Source organism: Macrobrachium nipponense, chromosome 9, assembly GCF_015104395.2.
Source record: "Macrobrachium nipponense isolate FS-2020 chromosome 9, ASM1510439v2, whole genome shotgun sequence".
Taxonomy (NCBI): Eukaryota; Metazoa; Arthropoda; class Malacostraca; order Decapoda; family Palaemonidae; genus Macrobrachium; species Macrobrachium nipponense.
This window is the reverse complement of record NC_061110.1, coordinates 66136157-66157695: the sequence shown is the minus strand read 5'-3', so window position 1 is coordinate 66157695 and position 21539 is coordinate 66136157. Positions and strand designations below refer to the sequence as shown.

Genomic DNA, 21539 nt, shown 5'->3' with positions numbered 1-21539 from the left:
AATAAACATTATGAGTTGGTGTAATATTAGTGTAAGGAAAATAGGGTAGATATAAAAAGAGAGAGAGAGAGAGAGATCCACTGATAGACAGAGAAAATAAGAGAGAGGGAGTTGCGTGAAGCAGCAGATGTCTTTATCGGGCTAGCAGCAATTTAAAAAATGCATTGGCTGCTCTACGATAAAGCTCCAGATTAACCCCTTCACCTGCTAGCGCAAGCCAGACACTTCTGGCGACGTCATTAATCACGCTCAGCAAAGGAGGCGTTGAAACTTATTACTGCCCAAAAGGGTAGACATTTCTTTGGAGAACCGAAGCAGCGAAGCGATAGCACATCCAGAGGGTGAGGTTGTGTGCCTTACTAGCAGTGGGTAAGAAAGGCTTCATACTTCGACACATCATATTAATACTCTTCGCCTCCAGTAGATGAGCAGAGCCGTACAACCCTCAATATGAACTGAACTTGTATGTCTTAAACACTGTATATATTTTGGTGTTAATGAAGTCAGAAACTGCACTGTTTCTAGCCTCCTGAGGCTACAAGAATCCAGAGTAGTATCTACAATCTACAATATATAAAAAGACAAAAGAACAAAAGCCATTACGCTGGTAACAAGATTAAAAACTATTTATTTCATTGGTGGAGCTGAAAAGGATCCCAAGAAAGACATAACAAGTGAAGTGCAAAACTAGGTTGAAGGAAAGTCATAACAGACGGAGAGTCACATCAACAAAACATTCCCGCTTACAACACATTAACATTTTACAGAAGCTGAAAACATAAGCAGCTGGTAGTGGAAATAATATTTACAAAAATGATCGCTTAGAAAACCCCACGGCTAAGAAACAATATTCCCTGAAGTGAAGAGAAAACATTGTACGTATGAAGGCATAGTAGCGGTAATCAGCGAATTCCTGTGTTGGTCGCGGAAGGAAAAATGAGAGGCTGAGAGAAGTGAAGAAATTCATGAAAAACGGTGATAACAAGTCTTAGTTAAAATCAAACATCACAACAGAAAATAATAAAGTCGTGTTGGAAAGTTTCTCTCTCTCTCTCTCTCTCTCTCTCTCTCTCTGTAAGAAGGTATAAAAACACTCATTATTCTCTCTCTCAAAATTTATTTTTCATTTTTATAGATGTTTAATAGATAGATATATTTAATACTATGCCAGGTCTTTTTGATGAATACGACGGACACCAGACAGGCATAGCCGAATTCCAGTGCCGAATTCACGTATACCATTAACTCAAGGAATTCTAATACTAATAACACAAATATTACTAACAATAATAATAATAATAATACACATTCCAATTTAGAACAATGACGCAAGCAGCGAACATTACACAAGGCACCCGTTTCTGTGGAAGAGGAGAGGTTTCAAACCCTGACAAAAATAGACTAGAATCATACTCTGTGAACCAGTGGTTAGCAGATGCAGACAGTCGTATATCTATTGGGGAATAATGAATGAAAGAGCTCAAATTAACGAAGCCTTGCGTCTCGTTAGTTCAGAAAGAAGAGATGCACATTAGGACTGAATTCAGTTAGATTCAGCAAAATAACCACATACGCTGAATTTAAACTAATTGTTTATCAATATGGGACCCAGTAAGTCAAAGTGGTGTATTATATCTTATTAACATATTTCTTACACAACATTATGATGGAGAGTCAATAACAAATCTTCACACAGATGTCGAAGAATCGATACACAAAGTAGTGGAAGATTTGAAGAAAACTAGTATCACCATAGGAAAGAAGGATGATTTCGGTGATAACAAAGATGGTTTAGTTAGCTTAAAGCATGTCTTGAATTATTTGTTATTTGGAACCATGTATAATGCCCTTGGAGAAAAGGAAAAGAAAGCTTTCAAGAAGGTTAAAATTGATCCAAAGAATGACAGCCTTACAGTATTAATATCGATGAGACAAGAAATCCAAAAGAAAGAGATAGACTTTTCTAAGGAATTTGTAGGGATAACAGAAGCTCAAAATGAAAGGAAAGGTAGAAACATAAATCATTCATATAAAAGAAGTAACAAGTATAACGATAATTCCGGACAACTAGGGAATAGACAAACTTCCTTTCATGGGAAATATACACAAAATAATGGGAAAAAAATGGAATCCAACCCAGAAAGGAAGACAAAATCAATCAAGGAATGGTCCAACCGTAAGATATAATAACGGTCATTATTCAAACACGAATAATTATAATTCAAAGCCAGTGAATAATCAAGCTCAAGGAGCTAGACCAAAACCATGTGAAAACTGCAGGTATACCAATCATTCCACTAACGAATTCAGAGGGCCACGATCTGTTGGTTCAATACTAAGGAACCCAATAGAGATTGTCAATAATAGTAACAGTCACCCACATACAAATAGTACGTCATTAAGTCAGTGACAGTTAACCCCTTTACAGAAAAAGGAAAGTAAATCCCTTCAGGGTGATGAAAGAGATAAAGGAGAAACAGTTACAATAGGAAATGAAGGTTCATCTGCATTTTCCTATTTATATAGCAAACAAGTAGTATTTTCCAGGAAAGAAGAAGAAATGAGCAGAAAGGATCTGCCTATTGTAAAGGTTCCAATAAATGGAAAGCCATGTACTCATTGATTCAGGTAGTACTGTAAATATAATTGATTAAATAACTTCAACCAGACATTTAGACATTGCAAACTCAGATTCAGGGTCAAAGTAGAATAATAAAAGGAACAGCAGGAAAACAGATTAAAGGTCTGGGGAATGTGAAACTAGAAATAGATGTTTTGTCACACACATTCAGTGAAAGTTTTCTAGTTTTAGAAGACAAATTTTTTCCCGCACAAGTATTGTTCTCATTTAATATAGAGATGTGGAAAAATATTAGACAGTAGTGAAGGAAAGATTAGCCTGAAACAGGATAATCAGAAGAGCGTATGTTTTACGCTTGACGAAGAAAAGTCTCACCCAAATCTGATCAATTTGTCTGAGACAGTTTCGACAAGCAAGACAAACATACGGGAAGAACAGATAAGTAACAAGAACAAACAAGATAAGGTGGAAACAGATTAAAAAAAAAGGAGGGGGGTGGGAATTCCCACAATTAGAGAATACCGAATTGTTGAGATGCACACATACAGATGATAAGTAGTACTCGGATATAAATAATTGTGGTGACCAACACTAAATCTAACGAAAATCAAGGCGCCTATAGTAATGTAGTAATGAGTTCTGAAAGTGAAAGGAAAGTATTAAATGAAGCCCTGCTCTTAAATAAAATAAATAAACCAGATATAAATAGTATAATAGAAGTAACAGAAGAAACCACTGAAGACACAGAACTTTGCTATTTTCCAGACAGAAGAAATATGTTAATGCTAATAAAGTAAAATTTATACTTAATTGAGGAGTAACTTTATATCCAAAATGTTTAACAAAAATTTATTTGCGATCAAAAGAGGATGTAAAAGATAAAGATATTCTATTATATTGAATGAAGAATTGCCATATTTTGTCAGGTGTCCGGACAGTTTGATACTGGACATATTGATACCGGACATTTTGATACCGGACATTTCGTTACCGGACATTTTGTGACAAGGATTTTTTACTACCGGACATTTCGATACCACTGTGTGTGCGCGAAGATAAGAGTTTCTTATAATTGGTTGTTTATATAATTGCCACACTTTTCTTGTATTTGGTTGTTTTAATTTTTTTTCAAACACCTGCTATTTATAGTAAACATTGGTCGGAACCTAAATAATCTCAGTTTTTTTATCGCTCTCAGTGTACTACCGAAGGGTCAACTACTAACGCTCAGCTATCAACGATAAATATAGATATTCTTATTGTATCACCCATGGCTAGTCAATTGCTTCAACAAAAAATGGAACAAAATTAGTGGATGATCTAAACTATATATATAATAAACACAAAACTAATAAGGATGGTTCAAAGCAGTATTGGCAGGGCGAAAATAGGATGTGTAAAGCCCGCATATACACCTATGTTGGTGATAGTGACAACAAAATCGTTAAGACTGTAGGTGAGCATAATCACAATGCTACAGCAGCAAGCGTGGAAACAAAATTAGCACATCATCAAATGAAAATATGTATGGTTCAACACAAGATGCTCCTCGTACTATATTATGTAAAGAAACCCAAAATCTGAATGTATGTGCTATTTCAGAATTAGCTTCAGTATCTTCGTTGAGTCGTAGTATCAGGCGTTGGAGACAAATAGAAGAAAATGTACCGCCTATACCTCCGGTACGGCATGGTTATTTGATTCCTGATCAGTATTGTTACCTTGAAAATGGTTTGAAGTGGCTACAGTTTGACAGTAGAGAACATGATACTGAAAGAATTTTAATATTTGCTACTGACTCGGGAATTAGTGACATCAAAAGAGCCAAAACTTGGGCCGTAGATGGAACTTTTAAGTGTAGCCCAATTATTTATTATCAACTGTACACTTTACATATTCAAGACAACGGCATCAGTGTTCCGAGAATGTTCGTCTTGTTGCCAAATAAGATACAAGATATTTATGCTAGACTATTTTCTACTATAAAAGAACTCTTGCATAATGTCGAACCAGCCACTGTGATGATGGATTTTGAAAATTCAGCCATCAATAGTTTATTAGATATTTTCCCTAATTCAGATGTTTCTTGTTGCCTATTTCCCCTGTCACAAAATGTTTACAAACAAGTTGTAACATTAGGTTTCAAACATCAATATCACCAAGATGATAATTTTAGTTTAAAAGTGAGATGTTTACCCGCGCTTGCTTTCCTTCCCATTGACGATGTTATTGACGGCTTCGAAGAATTAACTGATGACGACGATTTTCCGCAAGAGCTTGTTGCATATTTCGAAACAAATTATATTGGAGGGGTGAGGGGTCGTGGCAAACGAAGGCGAAGAGTCGAGCCAGCCTTCCCTATTCATTTATGGAATGTTCATGAACGCATTGAAAATGGTATGCCACGCACCTATAACTATGTTGAAGGATTTCATAATGCTCTAAGAACGTCAGTGACAAATGTGCATCCTAAACATTTGGTCCCTTATAACTGCTTTAAAACATGAAGAGGCTCTCAGTGCAACAAGAATTGCCCATCTCAATCGTGGAGACAGCGCAACCTCAAAGAAAAAATACAGAGACGCCGATCAGCGTATAAAAAAATTGCTGGAACGGTATGACCCCTCAAATAAAATACAATATCTTCGTGGCATTGCTCATAACATTAAACATTTTTAACTAGATAATATTGTTGCCTTTTCTTTAATCATACTTGTACTGTGTTTTACAAATTAATCAATTTTTGTCTATATATTTTTTTATTTGTACTTTTCACTCCTTACTTTTGATACATAATTTGGATTTATACTTTATATAATGGTATCGAAATGTCCGGTAGTGAAAAAGCCTAGTCACAAAATGTCCGGTAACAAAATGTCCGGTATCAAAATGTCCGGTACCAAAATGTCCAGTATCAAACTGTCCTAGAACCATTTTGTCAGAATGGATAATTCACTAGTCCACATGACTGGTGGTACCTGCGAAGTCTATGTCCAAAACTATTCAGATAACAGACTGACACTATATACGGGTATTGTCTTTTGCATAGGAATCCCTATTAACAATCCTTTACTTACAGTAGAATAGAAACAAGTTAATGCAGGTGTTAGAGAAATAAAGAAATGTAATATCTGTAGAAGGAGATAAACTAGGAAGAACAAATGTTCTACAACATAGAATTTTGTTAGATGATGGAGTCAAGCCATTTTTTTATTCCTAATTACAGATTACCAATAAGCCAGAGACACATAGTTGACAATTTATTAGAGGAAATGAAAAGAGATGGAGTAGTAATTCCTTCTAAATCTCGAAATAATTCTCCATGGTTACTTGTTCTAAAAAAGGATAGCAGTTGGTGATTTGTAATAGATCATAGAAAGTTAAACACGAACACAGTTCCAGATCGAATACCGATATGTTAGCACAATTGGGAAGGGCCAAAATATTTCCATCCTTAGATTTGCTTAGTCGATATTGGTAAGTACCTCTCGATGAAGAATCAAAGCAATTCACAGCCTTCAGCACACATAAAGAACATTTACAGTTTGAAGTAATGCCATTTGGACTCACATCAACCCCATTAACATTTGTCAGATTAATGTTACAAATTTTAGGATACTGAAAATGTTGCAGTATACTCGGACGATGTTATCTTTTTCAGCAAAGGCTTAGAAAGCCACCTCAGAAAATTAGAAATGGCCCTAGAGAGATTCAGGAATTGCAGGACTAAAAATAAAAATAAAGACATATCAATTACTGATGAAATCATTAGAATACTTGAGTCGTGTAATTAGTGAAGACGGACTGCGCATACAGGCCGGTAAAATAAAGGCGATAATAAAGGCAATAATTGGTTATCCAGCTCCCACTAACTTGAAAGCATTAAGAAGGTCCCTAGGTATGGTAGGTTATTATAGACCTTTTATGAAAAGGTTTTGCTACTATGGCCAAACTTTTGACAGAACTAACCAAAAAGGATGTTAAATATGAATGGAAGGATGAATAAGAAACAGCCTTTCAAACACTAAAGAGTAAAATGACCAGGAATCTTGTTTTAGTCTACCCAGATTTTTCCAAAGACTTTTATTTGGCTTGTGATTCCTCAAGTACAGGGCTAGGAGCTGTATTGTTACAAAAAGCCAAAACTAGGATGAGGGCAATATATTATCCTAGTAGAGCTTTAAATAAAGCAGAAAGACATTATAGTACAACAGAAAGAGAGTGTCTACCTTTATATTGAGGTTTAAAGAAGCTTAGACATACTTTTGGGTCATAAAGTTAATGTGCTTACTGATCACAAACCCATTTGTGACTTGTTTAAAAAGAGAGCCTTCACTATTAACATGAAATTCAATAGATGGTTCATTAGTGTATTAGAATTTGCCCCAAAATTCAAATAAATTCCAGGAAAATTTAACACCTTGGCAAATGCATTATCCAGATCTCAAGAAGAAACAGAAAAATGCGTTACAACTAATACCTTTTGTTTCAGTTGTCAAGTAGTAGTTTTAGATTTAGAAAGAGTAAAAATACAGAAATCAGGCAAATATTTTTAATTACTAAATGGATTATTGTATAAAAGACCGACAGAGAAAAATGGTTGTTCTCGATTATACATCCCTAAAACACTAACCAGAGAAGTTTTACAACTAAGACACTCATATAAGTTAGCAGGACATCCAGGAATTAAAAGGACAACAAGAATCATAACCAGACATTCTTTTTGGCCAAACTGTAGTGAGGATGCCAATAACTTTGTACTAAACTGTATAGTTTGTAATCAACATAAGGGTAACGTAAATCTTGAAGCTCCACTTGAAAAATATCCATCAGAATTAAATCCATTCCAAGTAGTAACTATGGACCTTTTAGGTCCACTTCCCAGTACAATTAGAGGAAATAAGCAAATATTAGTCTTCTTAGACTATCTAACACGATATGTAGAAAAATACCAGTAAGAAACAGATGCAGCTAAAGTGGCCGAAGCTCTTAAATCTAGAATTATCACAAAACGTTCATGCCCACAAGTTCTTCTTTCTAATAATGCTGCTGAATTTACTAGTGATCTTTTAAAGAAAATATGTGAATTTTATGAAATAAATAAATGTCAAATAACCGCTTATAAACCAAGTTCTAATGGAGCAGTAGAACGAACTAATCGTAAAATAAAGGATATCCTGAAAACTAGTGAGTCCACAGACAGAAGATTGGGACTTAGTACTACAAGACGTACAATTTACGTTGAATAATACTGTAAATGAGGCAATAGGTGAATCTTCCCATTATTTGCCATATGGTTATCAAAATAGAATGTCTAACACATTGTTAGACGATGCAACACCACCCAGACATACTTATAACTATGATGATTATGTTGCATGGAAAACCAGACGTACTTACGAGACAATCATGAAATCAAGGGCTAGTAAAGGAGGTCCATGAGACTCATGCCAAATATTATAATAAAAAGGCCATCAAACCAGACATTACAGCAGGTCCCCAAATATATGTACAGAATCACATTCAAGAAGGGCCAAATGTAAAGGTTTAATAAAAGTGATTTAAAGGAAAAAGTAGTTCACTGGAGTCATATAAAAGTCGTAAAGGCAAACCCATGGCCCACTGAATTTATAGATAACATAAGACAGGAGAAAGCTCTAGAAGATGATAAAATTGTGGTCAATAAGGGATATAATCTATGAAACCAATGGAGTTAGATATATATAAACATGTGAAAAATAATGCTAGATTGGTGTTGGACTGAAAATATAATAGGCATAAAACACTTAGCAAAATTTTTATAGAGGGAATCTGATAAAAGTCTATTTTTACAGATCCAAAATGCGGCTCATCGTAACCTATAATTGGACTCATCTCTTCAGAGGTGGAGATAATAAAAGGATCATTGTTAAAAAGATATAGAAAAGTCAAAATGATCAGGGACTTAGGGATTATTTTTTTCTCTGCCATTTTTTAGAATTGTGTCCATTATTACCAATTGTTGCCAATTTACTTGTTCTTATGTCCATTGTTATTGTGTATAATTATTAAAACATTGAGAACAATGTATATGGTAGTGGCCGAGTGGTTGTAGAGAGATCCACTGATAGACAGATGGATAGACAGAGAGAATAATAGAATAAGAGAGAGAATAGTGTGAAGAAGCAGATGTGTTTATCGGGCTAGCGGCAATTAATCAAATGTATTGGGTGCTCTGATAAAGCTCCGGATTAACCCCTTGCCCTGCTAGCGGAATCCAGACACTTCAAGCGACGTCATTAACCCTGGATAGGTGCGATGGATCGCGCATGACTTGAGGAGTGTTTCAAAAAACATGTTTTTTTCCCATAAATCATCGTCTATCTCGAATCTGGGTGTGATCAACTTGCAAGAGGCCAGTAGTCTACACACTACTGTGTTCGCCTTGCCTTTGTCCTTCCCCCTTTTCTGAGAATTTCTTGGGTCGAGCTCAACCCCAACGCACCTTTAATGTGTGGGGGATCGGAAGGCAAAGTTATTAAGTAGTGATTTCCTGTCTAACACTGTTGATACTGGCATAGTTTTGTATTGTTGGAAAGTGTGGGTGGATGGTGTGTGTACCACATGCATGCTATTGGTTGTGGCTGAGATGCCTTACATTGCCATTTGGTCCAATTTCCTTCGAATGCCAATTTCTCAGTTTTTGCATTTTTTTGCAGTTCTCATCAACAATGGCCAGCAGGCAGTATTCTCTGGGCATGGATGTCACCAACTTACTTCTAATGGAATTATAAAGTGATATTGATGATAATTTAGAGGTTGCTGACACCTCTATAACAAACAACTCGAGTGTGTGAGAAAGTGTTGGAGGCAGAGCAGATGACCTTGAAATGACTACGAGACGATAGTGGGCCTGTGCCTTTTCTTGTGACAGATTATTACATCAGCTTATGTCAATAAACCATCGACACACTGTAGAGAGAGAGAGAGAGAAAGAATAAAATTTCTGAGCTTTATCTTATGACACGGTTTTACAGAAATCTCCCTAACTGCAGTAATGGCTATACACCCTCATATATTATTAATTGAAAAAAAGAGTAATAGGTTCACCATGGCAAATTCAATTTTGTTTACATACCCGAAAGGTGAGTTGGCATATCTCTGTATATTCTTGTTTTCTATAGAATTTGTGATATGTTGGTATATTTTCATGCATAAATATCATATTTTATAATATTTACAATGAGTTTTATGAGAAATTTTTCTGGTAAACCTAGGAGGTCAAAAATTAACCTTTAGATTTTGCCCCTGATATAACAGTAAATTACATCTTAGTGCAGATTTATTTACATAATTCCGCTCTAGGATAATACGAGTTTATTCTATGAAAAAAAAATTAGCCACTTCCTATTTCATTTAGGTACCAAAAGAAATTCATGAAATTTTGACAAATTTGGGGGTCCAAAAAAAATTACCCTTTTTTCTCTCTTTTCAGAATTTGACCTCTATGAGTCCGACACATTTTTTGGCAGTCACATATTGTAAATAGTAATTTTAGGAAAGATTCCCACAATTTTTGTGTGTATATAGCTTATTTTGTATTTTTAAAAAATATTTTCGTAAATTATTTTTTTCCATATTTATTTCTTTAATATATTTGTAATAAATATTTAATTTGTGGATGAGCATGATTTACCTTTTCAGTAGTTTTTATCAATGCTTAAATGGATTTTAGCAAATAAAATGCAAAGCATTCTAGTAAAAATAAAAATTTCACAAATTTTTCTGGGCACTCGGGTTGGGCTCGATCCGTGCGCACCTTTAGCGGGGTACCAATATAGCGAAACCTTTCTAAGGTTAATCACGCCCAGCAAGGGAGGTGTTGAAATTAATTACCACCCAAAAACGTGATACAATGGACGTTGTCATTAGTCACCAACCAATGAGGAAGTACCAGAGGTCAGCAACAGAAATGACCGCCTACTACTAAGGAGGAGACAATTCTTTGGAGAAATGTCGACAGAAAAACCGAAGCACTGAAGCGATAGAACATCCAGAGGGTGCGGTTATGTAGCTGTGGGTAAGAAAGGCTTCACACTTCGACACATCGTCATATTACTACTCTTCGCCTCAAGTATACAATAGCAGAGCCATACAACCCTTAATATGAACTGAACTTTAATGTTTTCAAACTGTATATATTTTGGTGTTAATGAAGTCAGAAACAGCGCAGAGTCTTTCTAGCCTCCCGAGACCACAAGAATCCAGAGTATCTACAATCTATAATAAATAAAAAGACAAAAGAACAAAAGCCATTACACTGGTAACAAGAATAAAACTTATTACAATGGAAAGTCACGTAACCATGTCTTCATGAGAATAAAGAGCTCTTTCCTTTCCCATCGATCTAGAATTCTTTTGTTTCACTCTTTAATAGCACATATGGTGTCACTTGAGGAGAAAACTCCATTAAACCATCACTTTTTTTTTCCTCTTGTTTCTCAACCTGTTAAAGCTAAATTTAGGCTGTTTTTACTCATTTTGGTCACTGAAAATTAAACTTACTACGCTGTAATATAAAAGAATGAATAAGTCTGTGAGTAAATGGTTACCATGAAAAGTTCAACTTGAGGTTATGAAGCATAGATTCCTCATGGCTGGTCAGATCCAGGCAACAATGTGTTCTCCCTAATACCCAATGAATACCCAAGCATTCATTAGGTATTTGAAATGATACTTCTGAAAAATAGTGTGCAATTATTCCCATTCTGAGGCCCTGGAGAAGATTTATTGCAGCCATCACCATTTTCATCATCATCATGGCGTCAAAAGTCAAAAGAACCTCTGTGAAATTTTCTTCCGTAAAATTCCACTCATCTCCAGCCTCCCTTCTCACAGTATTTCTAAACTTGCTCATGAGGGCAGCCTTCTTTAGCGGATCAAGACGTTGTTTTCATTATATTGTAAGTTCATCTGTACTTTCATTATTTTTGCTTTGCTTATCAGCAAGTTTTCAAATTAAGTATGATCATTTTTATGTGTTGGTAAGTGTGGTTGAACTTCATTTCTTCTATGTTATGTTCAATATAATTAGATAATATTGACTCAAGTTCTTATACTAATAGTGTAAGGAAGCTAATACATGAGATGTTGATAAACAACTGATTTCATTAGCGGACCTTACCAGTTTTCATACATCCTGGAATTCGCTCTGTTGCCCAGTAGCGAAGCTTGTAATAGTCCTTTGTGTTGCCATTATTTGGAATCTTCTTATAAGATTATCCAGACCTTTCTGTAGTTTAGCTGAAGTACAGTCATGGTTATCATTATACAAATGTAACGCCAATTAGAAATTAATCCTGAAAAGATGGCATACCTCAAACTGCTAAATTTGGGTAAGAGAAAGAACTAGGTCTCTTATCATGTTGTTCATTCTTTGTCCACCCCAGCCGTTCAACTGTCTTAAAATTTCTATTTATTTTGTGATGCTGCATATCTCATTTCATCCTTTCACAAAATGCTAGAAATAAAGGCAATTCCCCCAATTGACGGCTATGCTTTGCATCTTCACTACATCCTCAACCTCTCAGTCAATGTTCAATAGGTATGAAAGGGTGTCCCATCTGCTCTTAGGTGACCTTGCACCATTTAACAAGGCATCTTGTCTCACATTTCCTGTCACGAAATTCGGAAATTCTCATAGTAATCCTTGATTCGGTGGCTGCGTCATCTATCAACCGTCAATCTTTGCAATTTTTTCCTTCCCTCTGCTTTCCAAAATAACTACAAACTTAACCTCATTCTTTTTCCTTGCAACAGCCCCAGGGTACAGGATGTAAGGTGTGTATTCCATTGAAGTGTCTAAAAAACGCCACCATTTTCAATTCCTAATAACGTTTGAAAGTCATAAAAGGTCACTCGCTACTAACCTCCATTAACATCTGAGTTCCATTCAGCAATTCAAAGACGTCAGTTTCCTGGAAGCATTTCACCATGAGTTCTGGATCGTATGATGGGCACTTCACAAAGTTGGCAACCATTAAGTTGAAACGATGCTCCTGCCTCATGTACGCCCATGGGGCAAGTGGCGATCCAGAAAATGATATCACCCCGTTGAACAGTCCTGAAATTCATTTAAGATATTTCCTTGTGCTTTTCATGTCGGCAATTTGTTGGAAAGTAATGGAAAATAATCAGACTTACAAGGGTAAAGAGGAAGTTGCAGACTTTTATGGAAGTTAGAAGCAGTGGCGGATCTAGAAATTTTTCATGGGTGGGTGGGTGCGGACACTAAAGATTTCAATATATATATATATATATATATATATATATATATATATATATCTATATATATACATACATATATATATATATATATATATATATATATATATATATATATATATATCTATATATACATCTATATATATATATATATATATATATATCATATATATATATATATATATATATATATATATATATATATACTATATATATATACACAAACACACACACACACACACATATATATATATATATATATATATATATATATATATATATAATATATAGGATATATATATCGGACTGGTAATCTTCTTAGGCACGAAGATAGTAATTCAGTTCTATTCCACATAGGAAAATGAAAAAAGGTATGTCTCAGAAAAGGCCCAACAGTTTCGTCCTCCAATGGACCTCTCCTTGGAGCGTTTATTAAGGAAAGAGATAAAGTTTACAGTGCATGTAGCCAAGAAAGGCCTAAAAAATTTTAAACATACAGTTACCAAAAACTAGCAGTTTGAGCTACAAACTATTCAGCAGTAAAATAACAATAAAACAAGACTACTAACGTTTCCAGAGGCCGTGTAATAGTGTTTTTTTAAATAACTCCTAAAATAACTAATGGATTTCCATGATATCAAAGCAGGGAGCGCTTCATACAATGGCTTAATTTTGGGAAATACTGTGCATTGCCAATTGCGTTTCATTAACTTTTTTACTTAAGAAAATGAGGCTAAAGCCAGTCTTAGCCACCCACACATTCGCAAAAGTGATGACGTCCCTCAGTGACGTTGGTATAAAGTTTCTTCCCCTGTACCTCCCATCCCCCGAATTGTTAAACGCCTGTTTAACTCCATAGATAATTGTCATATGACCTACCCCAAGCAATACGAAATTCTTTGTCAGTAAAAGTTCAGCATACCTGGTAATGTGATTCGTGACTTTAGACTTTACCTAAACAGAAGACCAACATTTTATATCTTACCCACTCACTTACATTGAAGATCAAGAATGAGACTTATGACAGGAGACGAAAGAAGCCATGCTAACCCTACACTTCGTACTTCAAGCGAGTGTTGGTAAAGCAATAGAAATATAGTTTTCTTTAGGTTAAGCCGTAGGACTCATTCTTCCATACAACACAGGTTACTCGATACATCAATTGCCAGGAAGAAAATGACAGAGAGCATTGTTTGATATAATTTATCATATCAATTTCACCAGAGAGAGTAGCTTGAATTCCTTAGAAGGTAGACTTCTAAAAGATGTTTCATATAAGGGCATTGACATCGGCCATTTGATAAATTTTGAAAATATATATATATATATATATATATATATATATATATATATATATATATATATATATATATATATATATGTGTGTGTGGTGTGTGTGTGTGTTCATACATACATAAGATTTATATTTCAACCTATAGTTTTATATATTTATTTTTACGTTATAAGTACCCGTACCTATATTTTGTTACTTAAAAGGTATGTGACAAATATCATTGCGACTTTGTCACTGGAATTATACAAGACTTCAATTAATGAACCAATCAACCTTACTTTGAGAAATCAATTGACATTGTCTACATGCCAAGCTGATATACTCGTATCAAAGTATTCATTAGCTTTGCTTTTCCAAAATAATGTTATCACCAATTGCTGGAAAGCATAGATATATGAGGGATGGAAAAAAAACAAGAAATGGACACTTATACATTTTACTCATCATCACTCTCAAGGAAAAGATCGTTTTCCTCGTCACTATCAATGTTGATGATGACCGGATCTATACTGTCTTGAATATTATCTGAAAGCCAGTAATCATCTTCAAAATATCTTGATCTCCTGACAGCGCCAGCCCACGTCTCCCCTGTTACAGCAAGCCTGGCCTCTTCAAGCCTGTCAAAATAGATCATCACGGGTAAACCGCTTGCAACGAGGAGCGCACCTGTCGTCTCATACAGCCCACACCTGCTCGATGGCGTTGAGCTCAGGATGGGCAGGGGGCAAGCGAACCACTTCATATCCATATTCACGGATTATATTATCCACAATGTAAACTGGTTTCGGCCGGTTGCCCCTGCATATCTTTAGAAGCTCAGGGCATGTTGCGTGAACTGGATACTGTATTTTTTCGAAACCTGAGCCAGTTAAACAAATCCTCCTTTTTTTGTAGCTGTTGTTGGGCATCGGCTATCTCCTGTCAATTGGCTATGGTGTGGGGCGTTGTCTAGCACCAGCACCGAAGGATCCTCAAGCGACGGCAGGAGCTGTGATGTTAGCCACCGAATAAATATCTCTGAATTCATTTCTCCATGGTAGTCGCCGGTTTTATTTTTCGCAGGGAAGCATAAAAATGAATTTTCTACAAAACCTTTAGCTGTACCACCTGCTACCACCACAAACCTCTCTCCTTCTCCTGGTGGCACCTGCCGGCTGTAGGTGGCACATGTGACAGATTGAGAGGTGTCCACCCACTCCTTGCTATGTTTTGCATTCTCGTCGTAAAAACCACGTCTCATCGACATACACTACTTCTCTTCCTTCATCACGATGTTGCTGGAGGGATCGTAGAGCATCAACTCGGCGGCAAACGACGTCCAAAGTTTCTTTCCTTAGGTACATTTTCCGCTGGGATGTTTGTACTGGAAACCCATGTTATGGAGGATTCGCCATACTGCTTCTCAGATGTTTCTTCAGGAATGATATTTAGCATTTTAAGTTCTTCCGCTAAAGTGGCAATAGTGAAAAATCGCTTAGCAGCAAACATGCTGTGCACATGTCTCCTAATGGAACCAACGGTGAAGTTGTCAAAGTCCAGAGGCGACGTATTTGATGATGCAGGTGGTGTTTCAGGTGGATGAGGATTCTGTCCACGGTTCACCAACACTCGGACAGCGTTCGGAGTCATCCCCATAGCATCAGCAACTCGTTCACATGGCCTGTAGGAAAAAAAAAATTACATTTACATAAACAAATATATATATATATATATATATATATATATTATGTATTATATATATATATATATATATATATATATATATATATATATATATAATATATATATATGGCTAGAGTATATTGCTATATATCATGTACTTATTAAAGTCATACTTTTCTTACCGATTTATACAAATTTTCAGGCGGTTTCTTTCTTTCTCTCTGTTGTAAATGGTGAAGAGTTTCAGCGCAATTGTAGTTTTGCAATGGCGAGGACAAAAGCAACATATTTGCCATGACTAAAGTCGAATCTATATGAAATAGTTCAGAGCTACTACTACAACTGCTGCCGATGATTACCTTGGATGTACTAAAAGGGCTCTGAGGTAGGAGTCGAAGTCGGTGAAATTATTTCTGAATCCTGCTCCAGTCTTGCCCCAATAACATCATTCCAAATATAAAACTCTCTCAAGGAAAAAAATTGTTTTCTATTTCTACTAATGTTTTTATTTTATTTGATTTTTTTTTTAGTCGCAAATCTAAAATTTGTAGGAGTCCGAGTAGAATATCTCTCAGTACGATTCCACACCCCTGTTTTAAACCTCTTCTATTATGTTCGAAATAATTTGTGATCCATCTAATCATTATCTACCACCATAAAACATTTTATTGCTCTTCGGGCTCATTTTATATGTGCAGTACACAGTCTTTCCTAACAGGGATTTACTCGGTAGCCTAATAACAATGGGAATGAAGGAAAGAAGGCAAGAAGGAAGGGGGGGGGGGGGGGGCGGAGTACTAGGATAGCCAAAGGTGTAAACACCGGAAGGAGGGTTGGGGAACCTCTGCGTCAGTTACGTCATTAAGTACCACTTCTTCGAAACGCTCTGAAGGAGGGGAAGAAGTTCCTCTTTTTTCTAAGAGTAAACGGCTTAATTAAGCACATCTGTCAATTCATTGTACCACCAAAAATTAGGCCAATGTTTGAAACATTCATTGCTGTAGTTTCATGGAAATTCATAAGCCGGTTTGTTAGATATTTGGGAAAAACACTATTACACGGCCTCTGGAAACGATAGTAGTAGTTAAACAAATGAAAAATACCAAAATATCTAACGAGGTAATACGTCCATTTGAAACAGCATAACATACAGTACATATATTAACAAGCGTATAATATATGATAGTTAATGGATAACATTATCCAATTTGTACTGACGTTTCATGACAGGTAAGATAAAAGGATCTAATTTATACAGACCAGGCGATGAATTAAATTTTTTTCCTTTGCTGTGAACAATGCAAGCTGTCTCTATCAAATTTCTTTCAATAAAACCTGTGCTCTTAAACAAAACCTTTGACCCGAGCCAGTCAATCGGTACATTACGCACACTACTATGAACACATAAAGCATTGCTCATATTATTTGTTCTTATATTATATTTATGATTTATAATGCGTTTTTCGAGTGACTTCCCAGATTGTCCTATATAAAAACTACCGCACTTGCATGGATCTTATATATGACTCCTTCATTGTTTTCCGGACTATTATGAATTAAGTTTTTCCAATGGTGCTAGGATATGAAAATGTTGTACAAAAACCAAGTAACCTTAGGGGGTAGACTATAGATTCTAATGCGGGGTGGTATGGGAAACATATAAAATCCAGTTTTCTGTTTTTCTCCTCATATGAATAAAATGTTTTTCGTGCTAACTTTAGACTGTAATCAATATCTTCCAATTTAAAATTATTTTCAATACCAACTTGATATATAAATTCTAGTTCCTCATTGATAAATACCGGACTGCAGATATTAAGAGCTCTAAGAAACATTGATCTTAATGCTGAGAGTTTTACTTCTACTTTGTGTGAGGAGTAATTGCTAATAATAAGATTGTTATTAGTAGGTTTTCTGTGTATTTTAAACTTGTAGTTAGAACTTACAACTGACCTCACAGCTGTCACATCCAAAAATGAGATAACACCACTGTCTTCTTCGTCAACCGTAAAAATTATGAAGGGAACTAAATTATTGAGGTCTCTTAAAATCTTCTGAATGTCAATAGAAGTTTTCAGTACCGCAAATAGATCGTCAACATATTTAACCCAGAAAACAATATCTGCCATAATTGAATTAGCTATTCTAGACTCATAAAATTCCATGTAAATATTTGATAATACTTGGGACAAGCAATTACCCATCTGCATTCCAAATTTTTGTCGGTAAAATTTGCCATTAAAAATAAAACAAGTGTCAACCACGCACAGCCTGATTAGTTCTAAAATTACATGATGAGGCAAAGACATGACATGATTATTTAGTTCGCTATTTAAAAACTGTAAGACGTCGTTTACAGGTACACAGGTGAACAGACTTTTAACATCAAAGCTTACCATTATTTCATCATCTTCTGGAGTTTTCCTGATTATTCTATTTACAAAATCTAAATTATTTTCAACATGCGAATTAGATATTGTACCTACAAGTGGTTGCAATAATGTTACTAAGAATTAAGAAAGTTTGTAAGACACTGAACCACCAATAGTACTAATTATAGGACGTAATGGTTGTCCTTCCTTATGGGTTTTAACTGTACCATACAAATAGGGAAGTCTAGCATTTACAGTAGTAAATGTACTAACCATATCTTGATTGTTCCCAAATATCGTTCTCAATCTTTTATGAAACTGCGCATTTACTCGCTCACAAGGATTAGAAATCAAATGTTCATACGTATCTTGGTCATTTAACAGAATATTCATTTTATCAACATATTCTCCTCGATCCAAAATAACAAAATTAGCTTTATCTGCCCTGTTTATGTGGACATCTTTGTCTTTTCTGAGTGAGTCCAAAGCCTTATTCAGACGTTTCGGAAAGAAGTTAAAAGTACAATATCTGCAGTCCGGAATTTATCAATGAGGAACTAGAATTTATATATCAAGTTGGTATTGAAAATAATTTTAAATTGGAAGATATTGATTACAGTCTAAAGTTAGCACGAAAAACATTTTATTCATATGAGGAGGAAAACAGAAAACTGGATTTTATGTTTCCAATACCACTCCGCATTAGAATCTAGTCTACCCCCTAAGGTTACTTGGTTTTAGTACAACATTTTCATATCCTAGCACCATTGAAAAAACTTTAATTCATAATAGTCCGGAAAACAATGAAGGAGTCATATATAAGATCCCATGCAAGTGCGGTAGTTATTATATAGGACAATCTGGGAAGACACTCGAAAAACGCATTTTAAATCATAAATATAATATAAGAACAAATAATATGGCAATGCTTTATGTGTTCATAGTAGTATGTATAATGTACCGATTGACTGGCTCGGGTCAAAGGTTTTGTTTAAGAACACAGGTTTTATTGAAAGAAATTTGATAGAGACAGCTTGCATTGTTCACAGCAAAGGAAAAAAATTTAATTCATCGCCTGGTCTGTATAAATTAGATCCTTTTATCTTACCTGTCATGAAACGTCAGTACAAATTGGATAATGTTATCCATTAACTATCATATATTATACGCTTGTTAATATATGTACTGTATGTTATGCTGTTTCAAATGGACGTATTACCTCGTTAGATATTTTGGTATTTTTCATTTGTTTAACTACTAGTCTTGTTTATTGTTATTTTACTGCTGAATAGTTTGTAGCTCAAACTGCTAGTTTTTGGTAACTGTATGCTTAAAAATTCTTAGGCCTTTCTTGGCTACATGCACTGTAAACTTTATCTCTTTCCTTAATAAACGCTCCAAGAAGAGGTCCATTGGAGGACGAAACTGTTGGGCATTTTCTGAGACGTACCTTTTTACATTTTCCTATGTGGAATACAACTGAATATACATATATATATATATATTATATATATATATATATATATATATATATATATATATATATATATATATATATATATATATATATATATATATATATATATATATATATATATATATATATATATATATATATATATATTTATATATATATAAAGTATAAAAGCCCATAAATAACACTCTGGTTTAAAAGCTAAAGACTATATTTTGGTGTAATGTCTCTCACCCTTATCAAGTAGTCAATGACAGAAGTTACATTTGCGAAATGTAACTTCTGTCATTCACTACTTGACAAGAGTGGGAGTTAGTCCACCGAAATATAGTCTTTAGCTTTAAACCTTAGTGTTTTAATGGCTCTTTTATACTTATATACTGTTTTAATGGAAGAATTTTATTTACACACACACACACACACACACACACATATATATATATATATATATATATATATATATATATATATATATATATATATATATATATATGTATATATATATATATATATATATATATATATATATATATATATATATATATATATATATATCACATCGGGAAAACCATAAATATAAAGGAAGAGGTGTCCAATCAGACGACAGTCATGTACACGTGTTTATTATTAAGAAACGTTTCATGTTGTCACCAACACATCATCAGTCTGCAATTGAAATTCAACATTAAAATAATTAAAAATTACAATGAAAAAATAAACTTAAAAATTACAATAAAATTAAAAATAAAATTAAAAATAATCAGAACGTTAAAATAGGGAATGAGAAGAAAACTACCTATTCATAAAGAAGGAAAGAGCTGAGTGACTAAAAACGGTAAGGTCTGCATACAACGAAGCGGCCTTCGTAACCTGATTTTTTTGTATCTAGAACTACGTTTTACATATAAATTGCCTAATTCATTCCAAGTCCTACAGAGACACCACAGTAAATTTTATAATAAAGCTAAATTGACTGATAAACAATGGAATACAACAATTTGGACCATTCAATACCTAACTTAATTGTGACTGTACCTGTAAATAAAGTGTATTAGTGCACAGGGTATAAGAAATACTGTACATACAAGTATGTACGTATGTAGTAAGATGTGGAACCTTACCTTTCGAGTGAGGCGATGTCTGATTTTTTTTTTTTTCTTTATGTTTTTTTTTTTTACATTTCAATTTCTTCACCACTTCCAATTTTCTGTTTTTTTGTATCACTTGGACCTTCCTGTTTGCTTACTTAAGGCCTCTTTAAAAAATAACTATCCAAGGAAGATTGCTTCTGCCTGCTTTTCAAAATGTTCCTGAAACAACTCAGGCAAATGTCATCAAACTGCGCAAGCATACGACCTGTGTAAGCCTTTTCAGGGTGTCTCTTTTCTACAAATGTTTCAGCTAGGACATCTAATTTCTGCCATTGGCATAGGGTCCTCCTCCTCCTCCTCACCGCTGCAAGAGAACTCTTCTTGAACGACGTTATGTTGCATGGCCTCCAACTCCTTCAGGTCATCAATCGTAAGCTCCTCTTGGTGCTCATCAAGAAGGTAATTGATGTCGTTCTCGTCGACGACCAGCACCATGAAATTGCCGAGTGCAACGATCTCGTCAAGATCTGGCTGCAAAACAGTTTCAGAATCGTCAACTGTTTCTGAATCTGCATCAGCTTCGCCCATGTTGAATCCCTCGAAGACTCAGGCAGATATGGCATCAGGCCAGAGTTTCCTCCACGAAGAATTCAAGGTTCGCCTCGAAACCTCCTACCAAGCTTGATTGATGAGTCAGATGCATATCACGATATCGAAATGTTCCTTCCAAAATTCATGCAGGGTGAGGTTTGTGGTATTGGTGATGTCAAAACATCTCTTGAAAAGATGCTTTGTATATAGC

At 34.9% G+C, this 21539-nt stretch overlaps 1 protein-coding gene across 6 annotated transcripts in view; it reads right to left on the bottom strand.

The window, feature by feature from the left end:
* Nucleotides 1-21539, bottom strand: part of LOC135218644 (cocaine esterase-like) — a 150643-nt gene that overhangs the window by 79767 nt on the left and 49337 nt on the right. For all 6 annotated transcript variants that reach the window (XM_064255087.1, XM_064255090.1, XM_064255085.1 and 3 more), the window contains one exon: nt 12490-12683. In XM_064255087.1, the coding sequence (XP_064111157.1) occupies nt 12490-12683 (194 nt within the window). The remainder of the gene's footprint in view (nt 1-12489; nt 12684-21539) is intronic.